Below are 26,267 nucleotides of genomic sequence, written 5' to 3'. Positions count from 1 at the left end.
CTTGAATATTTCAGGTACAGGGAGACTGAGAAATAATAGGCAGGTCCGGTACATTAGAGTTCTCTATTCATTGGCCAGTGAGGATGGAGCTGTAAAAAAACACACAAATAAAGCTGCAAATGGCAAGCAGGCTATAATAGGAATTTATAAATGGTACATTAGGGTCACAGAAGAGAAATTATATAACTTGACTTGGGGTGATTAGGAAAGGTTTTATGTAAGAAAAATGATATTTGAAGCAGGTCTTGCTACCCCAAATGAGATAAAGGGATAAGCTTGTCAGAGACAGACTGAAAATGTGAGCAGTTTTTAAAAACATCACGAAGGGCCTTATGGTAGCCCAGGTGGCCCTAGTGGTAAAGAACCCACCTGCCAATGCAGGAGACGCCAGAGACCTGAGTTCCATCCTTGGGTCCGGGAGATCCCCTGGAGGAGGAAGCGGCAACCCATTCCACTAACCTTGGTTGGAAAATCCCATGGACAGTGGAGCCTGGAGCTGCAGTCCATGGGGCCAAGAGTTGGACACGACGAAGTGACTGACCACACAGAGCACAGTGACCCAAGAAGTGTGTGTGTGTGCGCGTGTGTATGTGTGTGTGTATGTGTGCACGTGTGTGTGTGTGTGTGTGTGTGTGTTTATGTTCATGCACAGGCACCAAAATGATGGAATAAAATGACGTGTTGTGATCCATGGAAAACTGAAGAGAGTGGACATGGGTAGAACTTGAATCTAGAAAGAAGCTGAAAAGTCTCCTGCACAGGGAAGTGTCATGAAGAGACAGCAGGTCCCACCCTTAGAGGATCAGGGACGTTTGATCCTTAGGGGATCGCGAGAAGCCTGCGCTTCTCTACACATGATGATTGTCCTGGGGGTGTAAAGGGCCCCCATCCCGTTCTAGCCCTGCCACGCGGAGCACCAGACGACAGCTGACACAGGACAGCCACGTATGTGGCCTGGACCCCACCTCATCTCTCCAGACACACTTCTTCGCACAATCTGAACCACATGTGCTTCCCATTAGCACTTAAAATTCCCTGGAATTCCTGAATAATCACAGTTGGCTCCGCATTTGGTAGAACACTTTTCAGGACAATTGGCTATTGTGGTTTGGCCAGCAAGAGACACGTCTGGCTGAACTGGAAGATCCACAGGTGACCTGTGATGAGCCTCCCCTCCCCTCACTCTGCTCCCAAAGTGAACATCAGTGAAGTGTAACACACAACAGCCTCCTGCCCTAGCAGGAAGGGAAGAAAGTCTGCTCTCCCTGACTCTCCTGCTCCCTCCAAGCTAACTTCTTCCCAGTTGATTTGAGTCTGGGTTCAATGGCTCAGGACTTCCACCTGGGTCCCCAAGCTCATGGAGTGACTTCTACTTTTTTTTCCTTGTGCACTTCTGGATTCTAGGAGTTCTTTATTTCCAATGGGACATCTCATAGATCCCAGTATTCAACATGGCCCCAACTGCATTTCTTATCTTGCACCTTACCCCAAACCTGTGAAGTGCTATTCACTCAGTCGTGTCTGACTCTGAGACCCCATGGACTATAGATAACCAGGCTCCTCTGTCCATGAGATTCTCCAGGCAAGAATACTAGAGTGGGTAGCCATTCCCCTCTTCAGGGGATCTTCCCAAACCAGGGATCAAACCCGAGTCTCCTGTACTACAGGTGGATTCTTTACCATCTGAGCCACCAGGGAATCCCTGTGGTCTAATGATACACCCAGCCTGCTCCTGAGACCATCGAACAACCAGCATAGCGAGGGTGCTGATCAATCAGTCCTAAACACGTGGTACAGCAGGAATGATACATACATGCCGACATCAGTTCCGGTCAAACCTTTGCTGAAAATCTTGGTCTCCACTCAGCGTGTTCAGAACAAAGGCCAGCCTTTCCATTGGGCAGGATAAGTGTTGCTGATCTGATAGAATCTAGTTTGTCAATTTCATCTCCTGTCCCTCCCCTCCTTTCCTCACATACAAGCACACCTTCTCCATCAGTCACACTGAACATTTTATTCCAACTCTCTCTCCACCACAGGGTCTTTGCACAAACTCTTCCCACTTCTTAAGATGTCTTTCCTCCTCTTTCTAACCAGGAAACTTACATATCCTTCCAACATCATCTAAACTAGCATCTTTTGGAGTAGACTTCGCCCACCACTACTGCCTTCACTGGATGTGGTGTTTCTGTATCATCCTCTGCAGCCCATAATTCTGCTCTATTGCAACAAAATGTTTGTTGTCCATCTTTGTCCCTGAACTTTGAGCAACTTCAGGACACAGTGAGTCTTTCTTTCTCTGCAGCTTTAGAGCCTAATGAAGAGCCTGACAGTCTTCCCAGGTGGCTCACGTGGTACAGAATCTGCCTGCCAATGCAGAAGACATGGGTTTGGTCCCTAGATCAGGAAGACACCCTGGAGAAGGAAATGACAACCCACTCCAGTATTCTTGCCTGAGAGACCCCATGGACAGACGAGCCTGATGGGCAAGAGTTCCATGTGGTCCCAGGGAGCTGGACACGGCTTAGCAACTGAGTACACACAAAAAGAGCATGACGCATAGCAGGTACTTAATATATATTTGTTACAATAGATGGATCAACAAACAGTCCATATTCCTGGCTTTTCCTGAGCACATCACGTAGAAACGTACCTGCCCTAGGCCCATTCTCAAAAGCATGCTAAATAAACTATCTTGAGCTGAGATGCAAATTGATGACGTGTTAGGATTATTTCCGTTCCTCTCACCATTTATATAGTCAACAATGTCATCTTCTTGACCCTCAAAGCAATGAAAAACAAACAAACAAAAAAATGGAAACAAACAGAAGCATTATGCTATCCTCTATTTAAGAGTGGAAACATTGAATACGGGAGAAGTTAAGAGATGCTTTCAACTTGGATTTGAATTCAGTGTCTTTGTTATTTCCCTCAAACTTCTCGTGTATGTTACAGAAATCTGAGTGCCTTAATATAAAGAATGAATTATGATTTCTGAATGATGGTAAAGAAATTTGAAAAAGAGTCAGAAAATAAGGGACTATTTATAATAATAATAATAATAATAATGTAATAATAATGTCTACTTCCTAAATCACAGCACACATAACTTTGTCACATTCTTTGGGGCTAAATTATAGCAAAACGTTTTTATTTTTCTATGGCTTTCTGCTGTTCTAGAAGTGTGGACTGTTAGTTTTCTCTGAAAGTATTCTGTTTCCAAAATCTCTTAGCAGTGCTAGGTATACTAGGAAAAGTTTCTTTGGCATGTTTCTGATCCTCAATATGCATCGTTTTCACTTCAGATTAAATTTCCAATTTTTAACATTGCCTGCCTCAAATAAAGACTGCATTTTCCAACCTCCCTTTCAGCTACTTCTGTTCCTAGGACAACTTTCTGGATAGTGAGGTTAAGCAGAAGAGTATGCATAGTTTTGGAAATATGAAGAAGATGATATCCTATTTCTGTCCTTCCTAATGCTGACTGGGACGGAGATGCAAAGTGTGATGCTTCAGCAGCTGTCTGAGACCAAGAGGAGAAGCAACACACCATGTGGGCTAGGAGGCTGCTGAAGCTCAGTGCCTGGCACCAGGTACTCATGGTGCTTGCTCTGGTCTGCCTATATCTGGAATTCCACATGACAGACAAGTGGACTTCAATCTTAAAAAAGCTACTATGCTGTTTTGGATTTTCCATCTCCTGCAGCCAAACCTAATCACCACGAAATATGAATGGCATCTGGACAAACATACACTTGCTCTAACATATTATCTCTACTTTATCTTCCCTTTTAATCTGCCTGCCCAGTCTCTTCTCATCCTTTATGCTTTGGCCCTATACATCACACCATTTCCATTTTCAAACTGTTTCCATCTTTCTGTTGCAGGGCCTTGCTGCATTTTCACTTGCCCTAAGCTATGGCAGCCTCCTAGGCTCTGCTCCAACAGAGACTCCTGCCCTGAACCCCTCCAGGAAGAGAGAGTATTTCCCAACCAAGTGACTCCATAGGCTGTTTTACTAACTGAGAATACTTCCATAGCATGTTCTGCCTATGCTATGGTGGAAAATAAACCAACTTTATTGTCTACAACGCGCCAAACTCTGTACTTTTACATATGATTTCATTTCATCTTCACAATAACTCTGTAATATAGACACACTCATCTCCACTGAACTGTAGTTTAGGGAGATTTGATTACTTGCCTTGGTTCTCATAACAAGCAAGTGCCAGATCTCAGATATGAGCCACATATATCTGAGTCTGAAATGAATGAAGTGTCCACTGTGCCTTGCTGCCTCCTAGGATAATGGTAAGTGGCCTGAATTTCATAGGATTTTCAAATTTATAAAGACTTTGGCCTTGTTTTATTCATGTAAAGACTCTGGTCATGTCTTATTCACTATTATGCCCCTTCCAATAGGACAGCTCCTGGCCTTTACTGGATTTGCAAAATAGAAACTATTAAAAGACACCAAGGACAGTTACTCAGTTGTACAGTCTTCCATGTTCAATCACCCAACAAGGGAAGACCCTGCCAGGACCCTCAGTTTCCAGGGGGCTCCTGCTGTGGGTTGAGGAGCTCAGATGCTATAACAGGAAGATAGCAGGAGGCGATAACCCTCATATAGAGAGCAATGTGAATGATCACTTAGAATTTGGGTTGATAAGACATGGAGAAAGTTGAACTCCTACTACTTCTAGTCCATTCTGGTTTTAAGCAGGGATGGAAAAGAGCTCAGAACAGTCTTTAGAGGACCCATGGAAATCTTGAGAGTCTCCCATTCTAGCATAATGACAGCGTACATCTAGCCATCTAGCTACTGGGTTGGCCAAAACATTTGTTTGGGTTTTTCCATAACATCTGAATGAATGTTTTGACCAACCCGATACGTAAAATGCTGTGATTAAGAAGTAGCCACCCTCAACGAATAGTGAAACTAGAATGAAATTTGGATGTAGGGATGGTGACCTCACTCGGGCTTTCTGTGCTGAAGTTGCGTGTGTCTGATGGCAAAGCAGCAGCGTGGCAGCTAATCCAGTGGCCAGAGGCACAGAACTTGCAATAAGCCTCAGGGTTAAGGGATGGCTTTTCTTCCCTGCCCTGTCCCCTCCTCTTCTTCCTCTCCCTCATCCTTGTGGAAAGCGCACTCTTGGATCTGCTGGTCCAGCTCTGAGAAGCTCCCTTCCTGGTCCGAGCTGCTGTCGGTACCGTACTCAATCTCTTCCAGGCAGGGAGGCTCGTCATCCAGTTCGGAAGCGGTGCTGCTGTTGCTGCTGCCTCTGCCGCGAGTTCCCAGAAAACATGGAGAAGAAAGGAAGGAGAGAAAAGGAGGGAAGGAAAAGGGAGGAAAAAAAAAGAGGGGAAGGGGAATAGAAATGGAGGTGGAGAGGAAGGAGGGGAAGACGAAAAGAGAAGTTACCCAAAGAAAAGAACATTTATAATTGGTTGGAAAAGAGAGGGTGGGGATTATCTTCACTGAGTTCTAATCTCAAGAGCCCCCTACTCCTTTCAACCTGTTGCGTATAGCACCCTGTGCTCTCAACCACTACCTTGCAACAGGGGAAGAAAATCTGTAAAACCTACAGGCACCCTTCTTCGTTAGCCAGCAGAGTCTGCATGTCTAAGTCCAATCAGAAGATTTCCAGTCACAAGTTAGAGATGGTCTCATCTATTTAACATCGTCAGGGTCCTTGAGGCTCAAAGTGAAAAATCAGAGGTGGCTGTGATATTGACTCTCTGTGAATGTCATGTTAGTTATGCCCAGGGAAGAGTGGCACTGGAATTCTGATAGGTAGGATGCAAAAATCTTTAATGTTTCCCACTATAATGAACAGCACTATAGGTCATATTGCACAGCTAGCCCTTCATCATGGTGAATGCCTGATTGAAATTAAAAAAAAAAATTAATCCAGGTGGACATTAAAGGAGAGAATAAGTGGAGGAATAGCACTCTCTCTCTACTATGTTTGAACTCCCTCATCATCTCCCAGATTTCCCTCCAGTTTATTCACAACTGGAAGATCACAAATACTGACCAACAGGAGACAGAAGGGAGTGGCAGGAGTGAACAAACCTGGACCGTATATTATGAGCAGGAGAAATTTCCTCCCAAGGAACTGTATTATCTTCCTCATTTGCATGAGGTACCTTCTTTCCTGAAGACTTCTTAATCACTCCCTACTTAGGATTTAACCAATTAGGATTAGCAGCAGGCTGGGTTTCCACTCTGTGATTTATAGAAGGCGAGCTCTTCATAAATCAGGCAGAGATGTTCATCCACCTGCCTCGCCATAAACAATGAAAATGGGGAATCAGCAGCATGGTTACATTTCAGCTTGGGAAATGAATCAGAGGCCAGTTTCTTAATTGTTCACTAACTGTTAGGAGCCAGTGCATGCTCTCTAGGTACTCAGTACCCTAAGCTGAAGGCCTGGGGGTACATTTCATGAATGGAGAGGAAAGAGAAGAAGTCTGAATCTTGATTCCCCTGCATCACAGCGTTAGTTGGTATCCTATCTCACAGGCTGAATGGTGGGTGATAAAGCAGTTGGGTAAAGGAAGGTAAGACCCATCCAGTCGTAACACAAGCTCAGGTTGGCAAGGACACCAAGTGCCTTTGACACACCCATCACCATGATCAGTGTTGAGGGGACAATGCCACAGAAGGTCAAGAACCTGACCAGGGGACCTTGGAAAAATCCCTTTCACCTCACAGAAGGGCAATAACAATAACTCAAAATTTTTTGTGAATACCAAATAAGAGGACACATGGATGCAATCTAGCAGAGTGCTCTGCAAAATAAAACTGATCAACAAATTGTAACTCCCCTCTATTGTGGGTACTGAAAAAGATGGTGAAACAGGGTGGGGAAGATGAGCAGGAACTGAGCTATGCTGCTTCACTCCTTCATTGCTGCGATTACTATTACAAAACCTTCCCAATTGGCAACACTAATAGTTTCTCTAAAACATAACTTTTATGATGCCATTTCAAATTAGCACTATTTATAACAACTTGCAAGAACTCAGCCTTGCTTACTACCGCAATATGAGTATCAGTGGATGGGATGTTCTTAAAGGGTCCAGTTGGCAGGTGTCCATGAGTTAACAGCAGAGTCATTCATCCCCTCATAAAGCCCTGCCTTCCCTCCACTGTGGAGTCTGCTCCAGGCTCCCATAGACTTTCCTGCGACAGCCAAGTTAGCAGACCGTTCCTATTGTGATCATTCAAACATATCAGTCTCAATGTGTTTTCAAGTCTTGATTATTCACACAATTTCCTATATCGAAAGTAATCTTCCAGTTCCTCAACATCCAGCCAAATAAGACAGATCAACTGTAAAAGCTCATCTTAATTTTCGTTGAATGATTGTTTCGACGACTCTCTTATTGAAATGTCTTCCTCTAAATATAAATTTTCATATATTCACTTAATTTGTTTTGATATTTAATACTGTTTATATAGTCTTATATTGTGAATAAAGCCCCTGCCTCTGATTCATGTTTATATTATTCTATAGAACACCTAGAATGTGCTGAAAATGTAGTAGAAACTCTTTGTGCCTCCATGGACTATAGCCCACGTGGGTCCTCTGTCCATGGGATTTCCCAGGCAAAAATACTGGGGTGGGTTGCCATACCCTCCTCCAGGGATCTTCCCAACCCATGGACTGAACCTGTGTCTCCGACATCTCCTGCATTGGCAGGGATGTTCTTTACACTAGCATTACCTGGGATGCCCAGATTGGTGATAGGTAGATAGACAGATACCTGAAATAGATAGTAGATATATGAGATAGATAGATAACTAGTTCCCTGTGTATATTACACACACCTACTGCCATTAGCAAGGCAACTGGAGAGGGTGGGAAGCAGGGCTCCTTCACTGGCTTCAGAAAGGTGGCAGAAAAATGCCTTGACCGTGCACATCCGTGAGTTTCAGCAATGAAGTGGGAAAGTGTGTTCCCTGCGTGCACGTGCTGAAGTTAGTCTGGGAGTGGACGAGTGCCATGACCACTCTCTCATGCCAGCCCCAGCCAGGGAGGAGGCAGGCACTGCAGCCACCTGGGCTCTCTGGCTTCAGCAGGGCAGTGGTATAGTACCATGACCACGGGCCCCTGTCCATTTTAGCAAGGCAGCAGGAGGGTGCTCTCTCCAGCTTACTTGCCTATGCCAGCAGAGTATGTGGAGAGGTCACCTGTCAATACTGCCATCTCTGGGGAAAATTTTCACAGATCCCTGCCCCTCCAGCACATGTGTTTTAGATTAGCAAATGAGTCTCTCTCACATACACTCCAGGCACTTTTCAAGCTGCTATTTTTCTTTTTTTTTCCCTCTGTGTCTCAGGGTGGGTAAGACAACAGGTGAGTCATTTAGAAGGGAAGTCTAAGATTCTAACAGCACTTTGGACACCAGCCTGGTTGGATCCCTTAGCCAGATATTTTAGCAGTTCATCCCTCTGGTGCAGACCCCAGGCATTGAGTAGGACACCAGCTCCTCGCTCCTTTGATAGAAGCACTAGCTTGACGAGATCTCTCCATGTCTTCTGTTCCATGCTGGTTTTCAGGCACAGTTCTTGCCAGGGCTCTGTCTCAAACTTTCCTGCCATCAGTGTGGTCCTTTAATTCTTTGTAGCAGAAAAGCAGGTCATTGAATTTTCAGATCTTTTTCAGAGGGAAACAGTTTGTATGCAGCTGTAGAAGTGTGGCCATGAACAGAGGGAGGGTCAGAGTCACCCTGTCCTGTCATCTTGGCCCCACATTCGTGAGTTTTATGTATGAATTAAGCCATTAATTAATGAGCCAGTAATTAATTGTCAGTACATTTTAGTAATTTTAAATTAACATAGTTTCCTTTGTCATTCATATTTATAAACAAGTATAATCAGTTCAGTTCAGTTCAGTCACTCAGTCGTGTCTGACTCTTTGTGACCCCATGACTGCAGCACACCAGGCCTCCCTGTCCATCACCAACTCCTGGACTTTAGTCAAACCCATGTCCATTGAGTCAGTGATGCCATCCGACCATCTCATCCTCAGTAGTCCCCTTCTCCTCCCACCTTCAATCTTTCCCAGCATCAGGGTCTTTTCAAATGAGAAAGCTCTTTGCATCAGGTGGCCAAAGTATTGGCATAATATATAGCTTAAATATATAAAATATTGTGTAATACATAGCTTAAATATATATTGAGGTGTCAAAAAGATCCTTCATGTTTTTCTGCATGATGCTACTGAAAAAACAGGATAAACTCTCTGGCTCATCCAATAATTAGTATATAATGAACAATGTATAATATATTATAAAATTACATATCATTAATATATTTATATATTATATATCGTGCATATTAATGTTATATATTTATATGTTAAATGCATTTATATATGTATATGGTTTATATATTTATAAATTAAGAAGGCTGTGCTTATGTGCTCAGTCATGCCTAACTCTTTGTGACTCCATGGACTGTAGCCCACCAGGCTCCTCTGTCTTTGGGAGTTCCAGGCAAGAATACTGGAACAGGTTGCCATTTCCTCCTCCAAGGGATCTTCCTGACCCAGGGCTCAAATCTGCATCTTTTGTGTCTCCTGCATTGGCAAGGAGGCATTTTACCACTAGTGCACCTGGGGATCCTTCAGTAGTTTAATTATCTCTCACTTATTTGCCAAAATGTGCGAATATCCTGATGAGTTAGGGAACCACAATGCATATGCAGGGACTCTCACTTCTGGATAAACAGAAGGTTCTCCCTTCTCCTCTTCATAGCCCTCTCTGGATATTATATATTAAAGGAACTGAAACGTGGATGGAATGTGGAGAGAAGAGACCAGACTAGATGGGGACCTACTGGTCAAAGTGGTGGCATGTTCCCTGGATTTCCTTTTGGCCTCACATACTCTAGTCTTGGAGCTAGAGAAGCTGACAGCCTGGCAATGCTGGAGTGACCTCACACACACACACACACACACACACACACACACACAAAAGTTTTAAATTATAAAAGCTCTATTCCAATCAGACACCACGGAGGAAAAAAAAAAAAAAAAACAAAAAAAACAAAACAGCAGTCCTGTCCTTATTCTGCCGATAGAGGTGTGGTGAGCCTAGATTTCTGCTCTCATCAGACTGCGTTGTAATGTCCAAAATTACAAGGAAGCTAAGGAAACATCAGAGAAGGTAGAAAAGAGCCAAAACTTTCATCTCCAATGGGCACTAATGTGGTTTCTTACCCATTGATACCAGTGGGGGCCCTGTAGGGGAGCATGAACTTCCAAACACAACTATTGACAAGACCATTCACTACCATTTTAAGGCAGACCAATAGCACAAGGTACTCACACTGCTTCCACCCAGAACAATACTAGTGAAGGCCTGGTTGAAGGAAAAGCATTTATTAGTGCCCAGTAGTAGCAAGGAGTTCCATGGGTGTCCATGGAGCCTAAGGGAAAACCAGAGTTTCACCTTCACGTGGTAATAACAAGATTCCTTCCTTCCCTGTCTGAGTGGTGTTGTAGGAGCCCAGTCCAAGCAGGAGAGTTTAATAAGACCTATATTCTCATAGGTCTTATTTTCATATACAAAAAAGATCTTCATGACCCAGAAAACCACAGTGGTGTGATCATTCACCTAGAGCCAGACATCCTGGAATGTGGAGTCAAGTGGACTTTAGAAAGCATCACCATGAACAAAGCCAGTAGACGTGACGGAATACCAGTTGAGCTATTTCAAATCCTAAAAGATGATGTTGTGAAAGTGCTGCACTCAATATGCCAGCAAATGTGGAAAACTCAGCAGTGGCCACAGGACTGGAAAAGGTCAGTTTCCATTACAATCCCAAAGAAGGGCAATGCCAAAGAATGTTCAGACTATCGCACAATAGCACTTATATGACATGCTAGCAAAGTAATGCTCAAAAATTTACAAGCCAGGCTTCAACAGCACATGAACCATGAACTTCAGATGTTCAAGCTAGATTTAACAAAGCCAGAAAAAACAGATATTAAATTGCCAACATCTGTTGGATCATAGAAAAAGCAAGAGGGTTCCAGAAAAAAATCTACTTCTGGTTTATTGATTATGCCAAAGCCTTTGACTGTGTAGATCACAACAAACTGAGGAAAATTATTCAAGAGATAGGAATACCAGACCCTCTTACTCGACTCCTGAGAAATCTGTATGCAGATCAAGAAGCAACAGTTAGAACTGGACATGGAACAACGCACTGGTTCCAAATAGGAAAAGGAGTATATCAAGGCTGTATATTGTCACCCTGTTTATTTAACTTATATGCAGAGTTTGGTTCAGTTCAGTCCCTTGGTTGTGCCTGACTCTTTGCAACCCCATGGACTGCAGCATGCCAGGCCTCCCTGTCTATCACCAACCCCCTGGAGTTTACTCAAACTCATGTCCATTGAGTTGGTGATGCCATCCAACCATCTCATCCTCTGTCATCCCCTTCTCCTCCTGCCTTCAATCTTTCCCAGCATCAGGGTCTTTTCAAATGAGTTAGCTCTTCACAGAGTACATCATGTGAAATGCTGGGCTGGATGAAGCATAAGCTAGAATCAAGATTGCCAGGAGAAATATCAATAACCTCAGTTTTGCAGATAACACCACCCTTATGGCAGAAAGTGAAGAGGAACTAAAGAGCATCTTGATGAAGGTGAAAGATGAGAGTGAAAAAGCTGGCTTAAAATTCAACATTCAAAAAGCTAAGATCATGGCATCTGGTCCAGTAATTTCACAGCAAATAGATCGGGAAACAATGGAAAAAGTGACAGACTTTATTTTGGGGGGCTCCAAAATCACTGCAGATGGTGATTGCAGCCATGAAATTAAAAGACGTTTGCTCCTTGGAAGAAAAGCTATGACCAACCTAGACAGCATATTAAAAATCCGAGACATTACTTAGTCAACAAAGTCCCTCTAATCAAAGCTATGGTTTTTCCAGTGGTCATGTATGGATGTGAGAGCTGGACTGTAAAGAAAGCTGAGCACTGAAGAATTGTCGCTTTTAAACTGTGGTGTTGGAGAAGACTCTTGAGAGTCTCTTGGACTGCAAGATCAAACCAGTCAATCCTATAGAAAATCAGTCCTGAATATTCATTGGAATGACTGATGCTGAATCTGAAGCTCCAATACTTTGGCCACCCGATTAGAAGAGCTGACTCGTTGGAAAAGACCCCGATGCTGGGAAAGACTAAAGGCAGGAGGAGAAGGGGACAGCAGAGGATGAGATGGTTGGATGATATCACCAACTCGATGGGCAAGAGTTTGAGCAAGCTCCAGGAGTTGGTGATGGACAGGGAAGCCTGGTGTTCCACAGTCCATGGGGTTTCAAAGAGTCAGACACTACTGAGTGACTGAACTGAACTGATATTCTTATAGAGTAATACCCAAATTGTTCAGATTTCACTCATTACGTCAACCAAGACAACCAATAGATGCCAACCACAATATGACACAGATGTCAGAATTATCTGACAAGGATTTGAAAGCGGACATCATATAAGTATTCCACTGAGTCATTGTGACAGACTGGAAAAAGTAACTGAATGTCTTAATTAAGAAATTGAAAATATCATAGAAAAATAAGGAGCATAAAGAAGAATTGAAGGAAATTGTAGAAGTGAGAAATACAATAACAGAAATGTAAAACTTGACAAAGAAACAGAAAGTTCCAATAAGGAAACAGAACATATAAAGAAGAACCAAACGGAAATTTTAAAACCAATAAATATAGATATTTTAAGAATACATTAAAAAATTCAATGGTTAGGCTCAACAACAGAATGGAAGGAACATAGGAAAGAATCAGCGAACTTGAAAATAGAACAATAGAAATTATTCAATGTGAATAACAGAGTGAAAATAGATTAAAACAATGAAGAGAATATCAAGACAAGATCTATAATATTCATTTCAGCAGTCCCAAAAGAAGAGAGCTAAAAAAAAAAAAAAAATTCAAAACAGTAATGGCTGAAAACTTTTAAACTTTGCAAAAGACATTAACCTACAAACACAATACTGAGCAAATAGATACACCCAAGGAGACCTGATAAGACAGGTAACAAGTTGTCTGAAAATTAAAGACAAACTAAAAATCTTAAAACTAAAAAAAAAGAAAGAAAGAAAGAAAATCTTGAAACCAGTATGAGAGAAAGTGTAGGGTCACAGCACTATAGTGGAAAAATAATTTGAATGGCAGCAGAGATCTCATCAGAAACCATAGGGGGAATGATAAAACACAACACCATTTTTCAAATTTGGAAAAAAAAAAAATCTACCAACCTAGTACTCTTAAGTACTATATATATACATAGCCTTCAAGAAATGAACAGAAAATAAAGACATCTTCATACAAAGTAAACTTTTGAGGATTTGTTGCCACCCTACCTTAAAAGGATGGCTAAAGGAAACCCCCTAAACAGAAATGAATGAATAAGATTATAATGTTGGAATATGAGAAAGGGAGAAAGAACAACAAAAGAGTAAAAATATAAATGTAGCCAATAGATTTTTTTCCCTCTTGAACTATTAAAATTATGTTTGATGGTTGGATCTAAAATTATACAGTTTGTTATACAAAATTATACAGTGTGTTACAGTTCATATAAATATTTAAGGTAATTATATAATAAATGGGAAGGTAAAAGGAGGGAAGTTTTCTACACTTGAACTGGTAAAAATGTGACACCACTAGGTTTTAAGTTATAAAATGTAATAGCTACAACACAAAAATATGTATGTGGAGATAACACTCAAGATCTTATAAAGAAATAAAAACAAAATTGTTTAAAAATCCCACTAATAAGGAACCAGGAAAACACAAAACTAGAGACTAAAAGGGAGAGAGGACAGAGAATAAAATGGAAGAATTAGCTACAACTTATCAATAACATTAAATGCTATATAATTGTCTATATTACTAATTAAAAGAAAGATTGGCACAGTAGATTTTTTAAAATGTGACCCAACTGTATGCTGTTCATAATAATTCACTTAAAGTATCATGAAATAGATACAAACCCAAAGGATGGAAAAGATACACCATGCAAACATTAATCAAAAGAAACCAGGAATGTCTATATTCAACAACATCAAATAAAATAGTCATCGGAGCAAAGAAAATAACAAGGGAGGTAAAGGGAAATTATAATAAAAATGTCAATACATCAGAAAGTCAGAGTATTTTTGTATGCGTATGTACCAAACAATAGAAGTGAAAATTATATGAAGCAAAACCTAATAGATTGGAAAGGAGAATTAGACAAAACTATCATTATCATTCAAGACTTCACTCCTTTCTCAACAAGCGATTAAACAACTAGAGAGGAAATCAGTCAAGGCATAGAAGAGTTCAACAACACCATTAACCAACAACCTAGAACTGACATTTATAGCATACTTTCCACCAAACAACAGCAGAATACCTATTATCTTCCAATGCCGATAAAATATGTATCAAGACAGACCACATCTTGAGCCATAAACACATTTGAACAAATCTAAAAGATCTGAAATAGTGTAGTCTGGGTTCTCTGACCAAAGGAATCAAGCTGGAAATAAAAAACAAAAAGATGAAAAGAACATTTCCAAACATTTGGAAAGTAGATAAGAAAATTCAGGAGGTCAAAGCATCTGCATATATATTCATATATATGAATGACTATATCAATATATCAAATTTTGAGGCACACAGAGAGAGCCATGGTGAGAGGAAAAGCTATAGGAATAAATGCGGACCTTAGAAAAGTCTAAGTCGTAAATCTAAGCTGCACCTCAAGAAAGTGGGAAAATAAGAGCAAAATAATCGTTTCATGACAAATATATGAGGAAACAATGAAAACTATGACAGATTTTATTTTCTTGGGCTCCAAAATCACTGCAGATGGTGACTGCAGCCATGAAATTAAAAGACACTTGCTCCTTGGAAGAAAAGCTATGACAGACCCAGACAGCATATTAAAAAGTGGAGAGATTACTTTGCCAACAAGATCTGTCTAGTCAAAACTATGGTTTTTCCAGTACTCATGTATGCATGTGAGAGTTGGACTATAAAGAAGACTGAGCACCAAAGAATTAATGTTTTTGAACTGTGGTGCTGGAGAAAACGTTTGAGAGTCCCTTGGACAGCAAGAAGATCAAACCAGTCAATCCTAAAGGAAATCAACCCTGAATATTCATTGAAGTACTGATGCTGAACCTGAAGCTCCAATACTCTGGCCACCTGATGCAAAGAACTGACTCATTGGAAAAGACCCTGATGCTGGGAAAGAGTGAAGGCAGGAGGAGAAGGGGACAGCAGAGGATGAGATGGTTGGATGGCATCACTGACTCAATGGATATGAGTTTGAGAAAGCTCTGGGAGAGGGTTAAGGACAGGGAAGCCTGGAGTGCTGCAGTCCATGGAGCTGCGAAGAGCTGGACACGACTGAGTGTCTGAACAACAACAATAAATACTAAAGTAAACATAAGAAATAAACAATAAAGATAAGGGCAGAAATCAATGTATTTGAAAGAGAAAAACAATAGAGAAAATCAATGAAATGAAGATCTGACTGTTTGAAAAGATATATACAACTACCAACCTCTAACTATACTGAGAAAGAAGAAAAGAAGAAAGAAAGAAGCAAAAACTTTATTTTTCTTGGATGAGGGTAAGATAAATATTTTCCCACACATGGGCCATCAAGAAAAGACTACTAAAATATATACTTCAGTAAGGAAAACACTGAATTGATAAAAGTAACAGGCTCACAAGACATGATTCTGCTACAAATACTAAGCATTTGCACAATTTGGAAAACATACCTGTATAGACTGAGAGGAGTCATATATAGGCAGCAAGAATAGTGATTTAAAATAGTCACTGACCAAAAGAATGTGAGCAGAAGTGATGTTTGTCACTTTCCTCCAGAAGTGCCCTAAGCAATCTTCAATGGGCTCTCTAAAAGACATTTACATACATATCATATACATCATAATATTAATATCACCTGTAATATGTAAATGCATGCAAATACCATAAAATAACTGCTTTAATGGGAAAATAAAACTGAAATGTTTTAAATTTGAAATGGTAAAAGAAAGGCTGGAAGGACAAAAGAAGGAGAAGAGGAAGAGAAAAAAGGAAAACAAAAACAAAAAGAAGAGGGAGGGAGGAAGAAGGGAGAAAAGGGGATGGACAGAAAAGACAAACTGCCTGTTGCAGGTTGCTATGTGTATCTCCTGCCACCACTCGGTCCATTATCTTATTTCCTTTGAACAAAACTGCTCAAGTCTAAAAAAATGCACTCAGATTGTCCTTGACACTCCTGCCAGTCTGCCCCATGTTGAAGGTAAAGCCTGCATCGCACCTCTTCTTCTAAGTCTTCCCCCAAGCTGCCTTCCTTGTCTTTTGTTTTTCTTCTTTTTTAACTTGCCCAAGCGCTTAGCTGGACCACCCCCTTTGACGTTTTGCTTATGCTGTTGTCTCATATTACTGTCAGTGTTAATAAGCAGTTCCGTGTGTGCTGACCTTCTGCCAGTTGCGAGACTTCTGGTTGCACTGCCCTTGAGACCAGGCAATGAGGATACCAGGCTGGTCCCATCTCATTAGCTGTTTGCTCATTCCAGGCAACTCCCCGTCCTCATAAAGACCTCACCCAGCAGATAAGAATAGCACATATATTGCTTGGGACCAGGGAGAGCCTTCTTCTAAGTGCAGCATTCTACATGGCAGAGGGCAGGCTCAAGTGATCAAAGCAAACCTGCCAATATCATTGAGAGATGCTCTCTCTGCAGCTTACAGATTCAGCTTTCACAGGACCAAGTCCATTTGGTAAGGAAAAGGAATGGTACTGTCAGCAATATTGTGGTGTCCGTGATTCTCCCTTTCACTCTTTCTCTGTTTCAAAGATGATAAATTCAAGAAGAAGCTATCACATATGCAAATTCAATCAAATATAAATTAAAGGAAATCACACGATACAGAAATCAAACTGTGCCTCCAACAATAAGGTGGTCCTTAATACACAGATGTGGAAAATGTATGGAGAAAATATCTGAAAACTGTTTTCATTTCCTTCCAAATGCTTTGCTATCCTGTGTGGGCATGCATGCTTAGTCGCTCAGCCGTGTCCAACTCTTTACGACCCCATGGACTGCAGTTTGCCAGGCTCCTCTGTCCATGGGGTTTCTCCAGGCAAGAATACTGGAGTGGGTTGCCATGCCTTCCTCCAGGGGATCTTCCCGACCCAGGGATCAAACCCAGGCCTCCTCTTTGCAGGTGGATTCTTTACCATCTGAGACACCAGAGAAGCCCTTGCTATCCTGTAAAAACACATTAAAAAGTCACCTTGGGTAGTGCTGGAGAATTATGTGGTGCAGCAAGAAAAATGTAAAAGAAGAAGAAAACATTATGTCATACAAATGATTGGAGGTAGGAATCCTGGTTTCAAAGACCTAGTGAGAAGCAGGAACTTATCTTCTCTGAGCTTTACTGTCTTCATCTGTAAATCGGGTATCTCATTGGCTTTCTTCTTGAAGCGATATACAAAGAGCAAATTTCATAGCGCAACACCTGACACATAGTTACTTAACAGAATCTGTAGTCCCCTATTCTTCCCACAGTGTTGGGAGATAAGGCATGAAAATATTTTTATTTTGGTGAGTTCATCACCTTCATCTTCAAGTATAAACCCATCAGTGCAGCTTTGAACACACTTTCTGGGCAAAGCCATTAAAAAGATTCCATCCCTTGCAATTCTTCCAAGCCAGCCTGTACAGCAATTTGCAACTTTATGATGTGATAAATAGAATTTCTTTGTTTTGATTTTTCATTTGCATATTTATTGAGATATGACGATCTTAATTAGTTCTGCTTTTTGTGTGTGTGTTTGTTTTCTCGGTTAGGAAAAGACAGATTTCTGTAGAGCAAAATGATTCTGTATGCTAACAGGGTGAACAAAACTTAGCCTGTGGTGTTCCTTGATGTGAATGCTCCTTAGAACAGAGCTTTGTGGATTCCCTTTTTCCTTGTTTTCTCTTTAAATGCCGAGGTGATGTTCAAGACTTGGGTGAGGGCCAGATCTCAAGAGGCAGCTGTCTACTGAGAAGCAGTAGAACACTCTTTAAATTCTAGACACTTAGCTTCATCCAACACTTTCTCCCCAGCCTACAGATCGCCTGTCTGCTTCCTGGAAAAGCTGAGCCCCATCAAATGCCTCTTCCCAATGAAACACAGCCCTGTTGCCTCTTGGCTTCTGTAGAAGAGAAAGAGGAAGTCTGAATCCCCTTGTTAACTGCATCCCAGGGAAGTATTTGGACATGTTGTTCACATCATGCTGTTTCAATCTGACCTTTGGGAGCATAGCTCTGTGAATGCTGTGTCCCATTGAGGAGGTATCAGCAGCCTATTAGACAACTCATAAACATCTAAAGACAAACAAATTATTCCCACTATGCATATCTCACCATCATAACCCAAAACAATTAGCATGGTTCCCTAGTGTTTCCTATTTGCCAAGTTCTTCACATCATCACAAAGTCTGTCATTGATTCAACACTTGTAAGGGGAAGGGCATAATTTATTATTTCACCTTTTTTTTTTTTTTGGTCTTGTTATTGTTAACTTCAGTAATGGAGCATTTCAAGTATACGGAAAGCAGCACTAGGCAGTATTAGTAAAGGAAAAATAAATAAATCAATAACATTGTTATCACCTACTGTTTATTTGCATTTGCTCTCATTTCATTGAAATTAAAAAAAAAGAAAACAAGCAAAAATATAGGGTGATATTATCATTTCTGTTTCAGTTGGGAAAAGAGAGACGTTGGGTATTTAAATAATTTTCTCACTATTTTAAATTTATACATGGCATAGAAGATATATACTCAGATAAGATGAAGGGCTTCTGTAACCCAAATGAGCTGAATGGCTTAATTCATTCAACAAATGTTGCTGTATAAAACCTACTTTATCTCAGGAAGAACTGTAATGAAATAGCAATTCAGCCCAAATCAAAGTCATGAACTCTGCATATGGTTTAGAGGTCTAGAAAATGTCATTTTCACTCAAAAAAAAAAAAAAAAAAGAAAGAAAGAAAGAAAACAAATGTCTTCTTTTTAAAATTGATTTATAAATTATTTTTAATTGGAGTATAGTTGCTTTACAATGTTGGGGTAATTTCTGCTGTGAACAAAGGGGACCAGCCATACATGTACACATGCACTCTTCCAGGTTTCATTCCCGCACAGGCCACTCCAGAGCGCCAAATAGAGTACGCTGCGCTATACAGTAAGTTCTTACTAGTTATATTTTATATATATTAACTTGTGTGTGTGTGTGTGTGTGTTCAGTCATGTCCGACTCTTTGTGACCCCATGGACTGCAACCCAACAGGCTCCTCTGTCCACAGGGTTTCCCAGGCAAGAATTCTGGGGTCAGCTGCCATTTCCTTCTTCAGGGGATCTTCCTGATCCAGGGATTGAATTCATGTCTCTTGCATCTCCTGCTTTAGCAGGTGGATTCTTTACCACTGTGCCACCTGGGAAGCCCATATATATATATTAATAGTAACATATATATATATATATATATATATATGTCGACCCCAATATATATATATATGTGTGTGTGTGTGTGTGTCTCTGTATATATATATGTATATGTCAACCCTAATCTCCCAAGACCCCCTTTCCTCCTTAGCAACCATAAGTTTGGGGACTTCCCAGGTGGTGCTAGTGCTAAAGAATCTGCCTGCCAATGCAGGAGACCTGGGTTCAATCCCTGGGTCAGGACGATCCCCTGGAGAAGAAAATGGCAACCCACTCCAGTATTCTTGCCTGGTGAATCCCATGGACAGAGGAGCCTGGCAGGCTACAGTCCATGGGGTTGCAAAGAGTTGGACATGACTGAAGCAACTTGGCACAGCAACCATAAGTTTGCTTTCTACATCTGTGATTCAATTTCTGTTTTGTAAATAGGTTCATATATAAGCAATATCATATGATATTTGTCTTTATTTGCCTGACATTTCATTCAGTATGACAATCTCTAAGTCCATCTATGTTGATGTAAATGACATTATTTCATTCTTTTCATGGCTGAGTAAAATTCCATGGTACGTATATATACATATTCTTTATCCATTCCTCCGGGACATTTACATTGCTTCCATGTCCTGGATATTATAAGAAGTGCTGCAATAAACTTTGAGGGTGCATGTATCCTTTTGAATTATGGTTTTCTCTGGATATGTGCCCAGGAGTGGGAATTCTGCATTATATGGCAGCTCTATTTTTAGTTTTTAAGGAATCTCCATACAGTTCTCCATAGTGGCTGTACCAATTTATATTGCCACCAACAGTGTAAGAGGGTTCCCTTTTCTCCATACGTTCCCTAGCATTGGTTTGTAGTGATGGTTATTATGATCAGTGTGAGGTGGTAACTCATTGTAGTTTTGATTTGCACTTTTCTGATAATTAGAGATGCATACCATTTTTCATGTACCTCTTGGCTATCGTCCAACTTCTTATCGGATAAGTTAATCCATGATGGTGTCAGGATGCAGACCAAATTCTTCATAAAATTAGAAATACAGAATAGAAGAGGGTGAGAGTGGGAGAGAAGGCACTAATGTAAATGAAGGACAGCAAAATAGATGGGGAGGGGAGAGAGAGAGAGAAAGAAAGAGGAAGAGGACAGTTTAGTAAAACTTGTCCAACCAACTTGTCAGCAAGAATTTACCCCTAAGTTCTCATCCCTGATATGATAAATGAATTGATGTAAGTAAGTGGCTTGAAGGAAAAGGTATGTAAATGTAAGATGCTGGTTCATTGCAGAGGACAGTCAATGACTAAAATGGCAATTATATGAAAGAAGATCTTTGAGTGGCCCACTGATGTTTCAGACATGTACTGTGAATTGTGTATTATTATTTTCTGAGTTCTTCTCTTTGGAAACTCACTGGGTGATTATAGAATTGGAGCTGGGGTACAAGGCTGTCTATGTGTGTGCGTGCGCTCAGTTGCTTCAGTCGTGTCCGACTCTAGGCAACCCCATGGACTGCATGCAGTCTATCAGACTTCTGTGTTCATGGGAATCTCCAGGCAAGGATACTGGAGTGGGCTGCCATGCCCATACTCTGTGGCTCAGGGACCCAGAGAAGCTAACTAATTCATACAAGGTCCAAATAAGGATAGGGTGATCTGCTGCTGCTGCTGCTGAAGTCACTTCAGTCGTGTCTGACTCTGTGCGACCCCATAGACGGCAGCCCACCAGGCTCCCCTGTCCCTGGGATTCTCCAGGCAAGAACACTGGAGTGGGTTGCCATTTCCTTCTGCAATGCGTGAAAGTGAAAAGTGAAAGTGAAGTCGTTCAGTCGTGTCCAACTCATAGCGACCTCATGGACTGCAGCCTACCAGGCTCCTCCACCCATGAGATTTTCCAGGCAAGAGTACTGGAGTGGGTTGCCATTACCTTCTGCTGCTGCTGCTAAGTCGCTTCAGTCGTGTCCGACTCTGTGCGACCCCATAGACGGCAGCCCACCAGGCTCCACTGTCCTTGGGATTCTCCAGGCAAGAACACTGGAGTGGGCTGCCATTTCCTTCTCCAATGCAGGAAAGTGAAAAGTGAAAGTGAAGTCATTGAGTCATGTCCAACTCTCAGCGACCCCATGGGCTGCAGCCTACCAGGCTCCTCCATCCGTGGGATTTTCCAGGCCATTGCCTTCTACTTGATGTCAATTGACCAGACAGGATATTTTAGGGCTAGACAGTTTGCCACTTTAGAAATGAATGATGATGGTTTTGTTCAGACTACTACTGTTAAAGTGTCCAAAAGATAACCCATGCTTATGTCTGCTTTCCATCATTCTCACCATGTTTTCACAATAAATGGCTCCAATGGTCCTTTGAAAGTCCATTCTATTAAACCAGCAAGTCATCACTTTTAGCTACAGTATAACTGGGTATAGCTAACATATTTTACCATTTGATACATTCTCCTGAACATTGGAACACATGGTACAATATAAATTTCAAAGTATCAGAAACTAAAATATCTTACTTTGACACTAGACAAACTGTGGTTCTGTCTCACTCAGCTACGATGTTGTAAAACTCATCTTCATCTTTCAAAAACTTGTAAAAGAACACTTTCTCATTTTCCCAAAAGAAATCAGAAAATTTGAAAGAAATACATGTTTGTTGAAAACACTTAAATTTTTGGTTAGCTTTGGTCCACCTTTCCATGCTAAGTGGTATCACCACTTCCGTTTTGTATTAGAAGGACTTGCATTTCTTATACACTTCAAAGCCACAAAGACATAAATTTGGTTACTGTGTGTATAGTAATCAGCATAAAGAGCACTATGTGTGATGGGAAAGGTCATGACAACACAACAAATTAGGACAATTTAAAATATGGACATAAGTTTTGATCCTTCAAAAAGTTAAAAGATAATTAATGTATGCATTTACTTTCTGACCCAAAGTTTATAGATGTATGTCCCTTAAGCACCACTCTGCACTTACTTGTTATAGAACTCTTTATGTTATAAATGTTTATATATTAGTCTCACTCCAGGAATGAAAACCATTGATTGCTCAGCCAGTGAATATAGTTTGACATTCTGAGCTTTCCTTACTTCGGAAAGTATCCATGTTTTAAGTCCTCCACAGTTTTCTCTTTCTGACATGATTTTATGTTCTGGTGAACAGGTTTGACTTCAAATAGCTCACAAAAGATATGCAAATAATAGCGCTGGAGGTGCACACAGCAAACGCTAGTTCTAAAGTAGCTTGAGGCCAGGAGCACACTGAAGGACCTGGAGGCTAAGGAAACAGATGATTAATGTCCAGCGCTATTTGGTGTCCCCAGAGAAGTCTCTGGACAAATCTCCTGTTACTAAAATTTAGGACCACCCCGCCGCCTCCCATCCCCAGAAAATTCATTTTGTATCTAGATCTTCTTGGGTTGCCATCCTCTCTCCTCAAATCACTGTCATCTAAAAGTCGATGGAACTTGTAAAAAGCCAATAACTTTGAATTTCAGCATTAATATTATCTTTAAAATATAAATACAAGCTTAAATTCTAGTGGGAGTTCTGCTTGTCCTGTGATAAAGCAGAAGTGACGAGACAGCTGGTTAGAAGTTCTACCCTACCTCAAAAAAAAAAAAAAAAAGTAAATACACAATCAATTTTAGCTCTGTATTTTACATGGGCTGGTTTTATTGGGTTTTGTTTATTTATATATTTATTTTGGCATCCAGTAGGTTCTCATGAGTTATCCTTATTATGCATATTTTTGTATATATGTCAATTCCAATCTCCCAATCCATCCCACCCTCCTTCCCCCCTTGCTGTCCGTACGTTTGTTCTTTATGTCTGTGTCTCTCTCTCTGCTTTGCTTTGACAGACAGTTTCAGTCTCCTGAGCATTTAGTTTTGCCTGGACAGCCCAGTCCTTGTTCATGAAGTATCCCCAAGCGGGCTGGCCACTGGCAGTAGAATGGTTCATGGATCATGATACTTCCTTCCCCCGCTGGTCCCAGGAATTGAAGTTCTGTACCTCCCTGGGCCCACAGAAAACAATTCCACTTTTCTGAACCTGGAGAGGGGCATGGCAACTCTCTCCAGCATTCTTGTCTGGAGAATCCCATGGACTGAGGCGCCTGGCAGGCTACAGTCCATAGAGTCACAGAGTCAGACAGGACTGAAGTGACTTAGCAAGCATGCAGCACAGACCTGGAGGTTCTCCCAAAGATGTGTCCAGCCTTTGTCATGCAGAGGCAGTAAGGGTGGAGAAAGGTTGTAACCCTAGGTCTTCTTTCATTGTTTTCCCTTTCTTCCCCTGAGATTTTAGAGTAAATGGGAGGAAAATGAACGCTTGCTGAGGTTCGCATACATCCTTGTAAACCTATGTCTCTCTGTTGAGACCCCTTTATCCTGAAAAGAGAAATCTTTTCTTTCTTTGTTTTCCCCATTCATGCTAACCCAACTGGAGATTTATGAAAGTCCTTTGATATTATAAAAAGCTGACTAAAACTCACTGTATCTTATGAGGTCCCTAGTCTGAATTTTTGAGCTCTAGCTAGAAGAATTTGCAGTGGTAGCCTGGAACAAAGTCAGGGAATTCAAAGTGAAGGAAAGAGCAGCTGTAAAGTCCAATGTCAAGAACTGGTGTTCATAGGAACTGTGTTGAAAGGGATGTGTATAGCTGTGATTCATGCTGTACTCTCATTTCTACAAACACTTCCTTCTCTCCAGATGCAGAATGACTAGACACTTTAGGAATTAAAAATCTAATATAAGGACACAGCAGAATGGAATGCTCGAAGGAGATAGTGGCTTTAAATGATTAAGTAGGAAAGCATTGAAGGAGGTGTTTGAATCACATGACAATATATAAATGTATCAAATTAACATGTTCTACACCTTAAATTTGCACATCATATGTCAAAGATATTGCAATAAAGAAGCTGAGATTTACTGTGGTTTGAATAATGAAAATATTTAAAAGTAAGAAACAAGTCAGATAGAAAGATATGTAGATATATATACTTTCCATAGATGAAACTTATTATTTATATTTATTTTAATAAATAGCTTTTAGGCAGCAAGATCTTCACATAAAGTTTAAATTTACTGGTAACTGGTATTTTTTCTTTTCAGTTTGCATTGGAATATAGTTGCTTTACAATGTTGTGCTATTTTCTGCTGTACAGCAAAGTGAATAAGCTATATATACACACACACACACACAGATACACACACACACACACACATATACATATATTTGCTATTGTTGTTTAGTCACAAGTTGTGTCCAACAGTTTTGTGACCTCATGGACTGTAGCCCACCAGGCTCCTCTGTCCATGGGATTTTCCAGGCAAGAATACTGGAGTGGGGAGCCATTTCCTTCTCCAGAGGATCTTCCTAGGGATTGAACTTGTGTCTCCTGCACTGGGAGGCAGATTCTTTACTGCTAGCACCGCCAGGGAAGTCTTTATATATATACAACATGCACACACACACACACACACACATATATACACACATATGCATACATATAGCGCCTCTTGTTTGGATTTCCCTCCCGTTTAGGTCACTGCAGAGCACTGAGTAGAGTTCCCTGTGCCATCCAGTGGGTTCTCATGAGTTATCTGTTTTATACATAGTAGGATATGTATGTCAATCTCCACTTCCCAATTCCTCCCACTCCCCCTCCCCCTTGGAATCCAAATGTTTGCTCTCTCTGTGTGTCTATTTCTGCTTTGCAAATAGGTTCATCTTAAGGACTTCCCTGGTGATCCAGTGGTTAAGACTCTGCCTTCCAATGCAAATAGATTCATCTGTATCATTCTTTCTAGATCCCACCATACTTAAACACATATTTTAAGCACAACATTTGGTTTTCAGCAAACCTGGTTGCTTTCCCCACCCCTTCACTTAATAGAGTTTTGGTCTATGCCATTTTCTATCACAGAAGCTTGATATCACATATCTAGGGAGAAAAAGGAGCTTCCACAGTCTCAGTTCTACTTATTTCTTCATCCACGTTTTTCAACCATATTCTCCTACATGATCCCTCCATTCAAGGTCACTTGGCCTTTCACCTCTCTTCACGTACTCAGGACTTTGCTGTTTCTCTGACTTGACTCATCCTGACTCTGCCTGCAATGCTCTCCTTCTCACTGCTGGTAACTGAAACCCCCACTTGTCTTAAGACCAAGCCCACATGTTCTTTCTTTCATTAAAACAAAAAAAAAAGTCCATGATTATGCAGGGTAGAAATAATTACCTGGTCAGTTTGAATGCATTTATTCACTGTATTTTCCCTTACAGATCAGAAACATGTTCCAGATTACCTTGTAACTCTAGTCATTATTAGCCCTTACCTCATACATAAAAAATGCTCAAATCATACACTAAATTAAGAAATGACAGAAACTCTCACTTTTTTAATGTAAGAAAAACATACTCTGCCTGCAGATTAGGATTATTCCCATGTCTCTGCTGATTTTTACTGGCCACACACAGAAATTGAAGAGGTGAGGTGTTCAAGAGAATTCATACTTTAAACATTGAAACTACAAAAGACACAGTGCTAGAATGGGCCGTTCCTTTACAAGAACATTTGCTAAAACTTCAAGCTAATCAGTGTTCTTAGGTGAGATTCTAGTTTGCTTGCCATAGGCAGATCCTGGTGTTCTCTGTCTTAGGAAAATAAAAAGCTAGAATAAGATGCTTACAGCTAAGATGAAAAAGGCAAAAATGG

At 40.9% G+C, this 26,267-nt stretch overlaps 1 protein-coding gene across 13 annotated transcripts in view; it reads right to left on the bottom strand.

Moving 5' to 3' along the window:
• AGBL1 (AGBL carboxypeptidase 1) overlaps positions 1-26,267 on the bottom strand; it is a 1,135,995-nt gene that overhangs the window by 213,394 nt on the left and 896,334 nt on the right. For 3 of the 13 annotated variants that reach the window (XM_060401580.1, XM_060401579.1, XM_060401592.1), the window contains one exon: positions 2,563-5,282. The exons of 7 other annotated variants lie outside the window; for them this stretch is intronic. In XM_060401580.1, the coding sequence (XP_060257563.1) occupies positions 5,078-5,282 (205 nt within the window). In that variant the 3' untranslated portion in view covers positions 2,563-5,077. Of the gene's footprint in view, positions 1-2,562; positions 5,283-19,988; positions 20,620-20,940; positions 22,814-26,267 lie in introns of those variants that run through there. 3 more of the 13 variants (XM_060401581.1, XM_027975367.3, XM_060401583.1) reach the window with 3 other exon arrangements.

This window comes from Ovis aries, chromosome 18, assembly GCF_016772045.2.
Source record: "Ovis aries strain OAR_USU_Benz2616 breed Rambouillet chromosome 18, ARS-UI_Ramb_v3.0, whole genome shotgun sequence".
NCBI lineage: Eukaryota > Metazoa > Chordata > Mammalia > Artiodactyla > Bovidae > Ovis > Ovis aries.
Note: the sequence above shows the minus strand (reverse complement) of the source record. Positions and strands in the feature narration are given on the sequence as shown.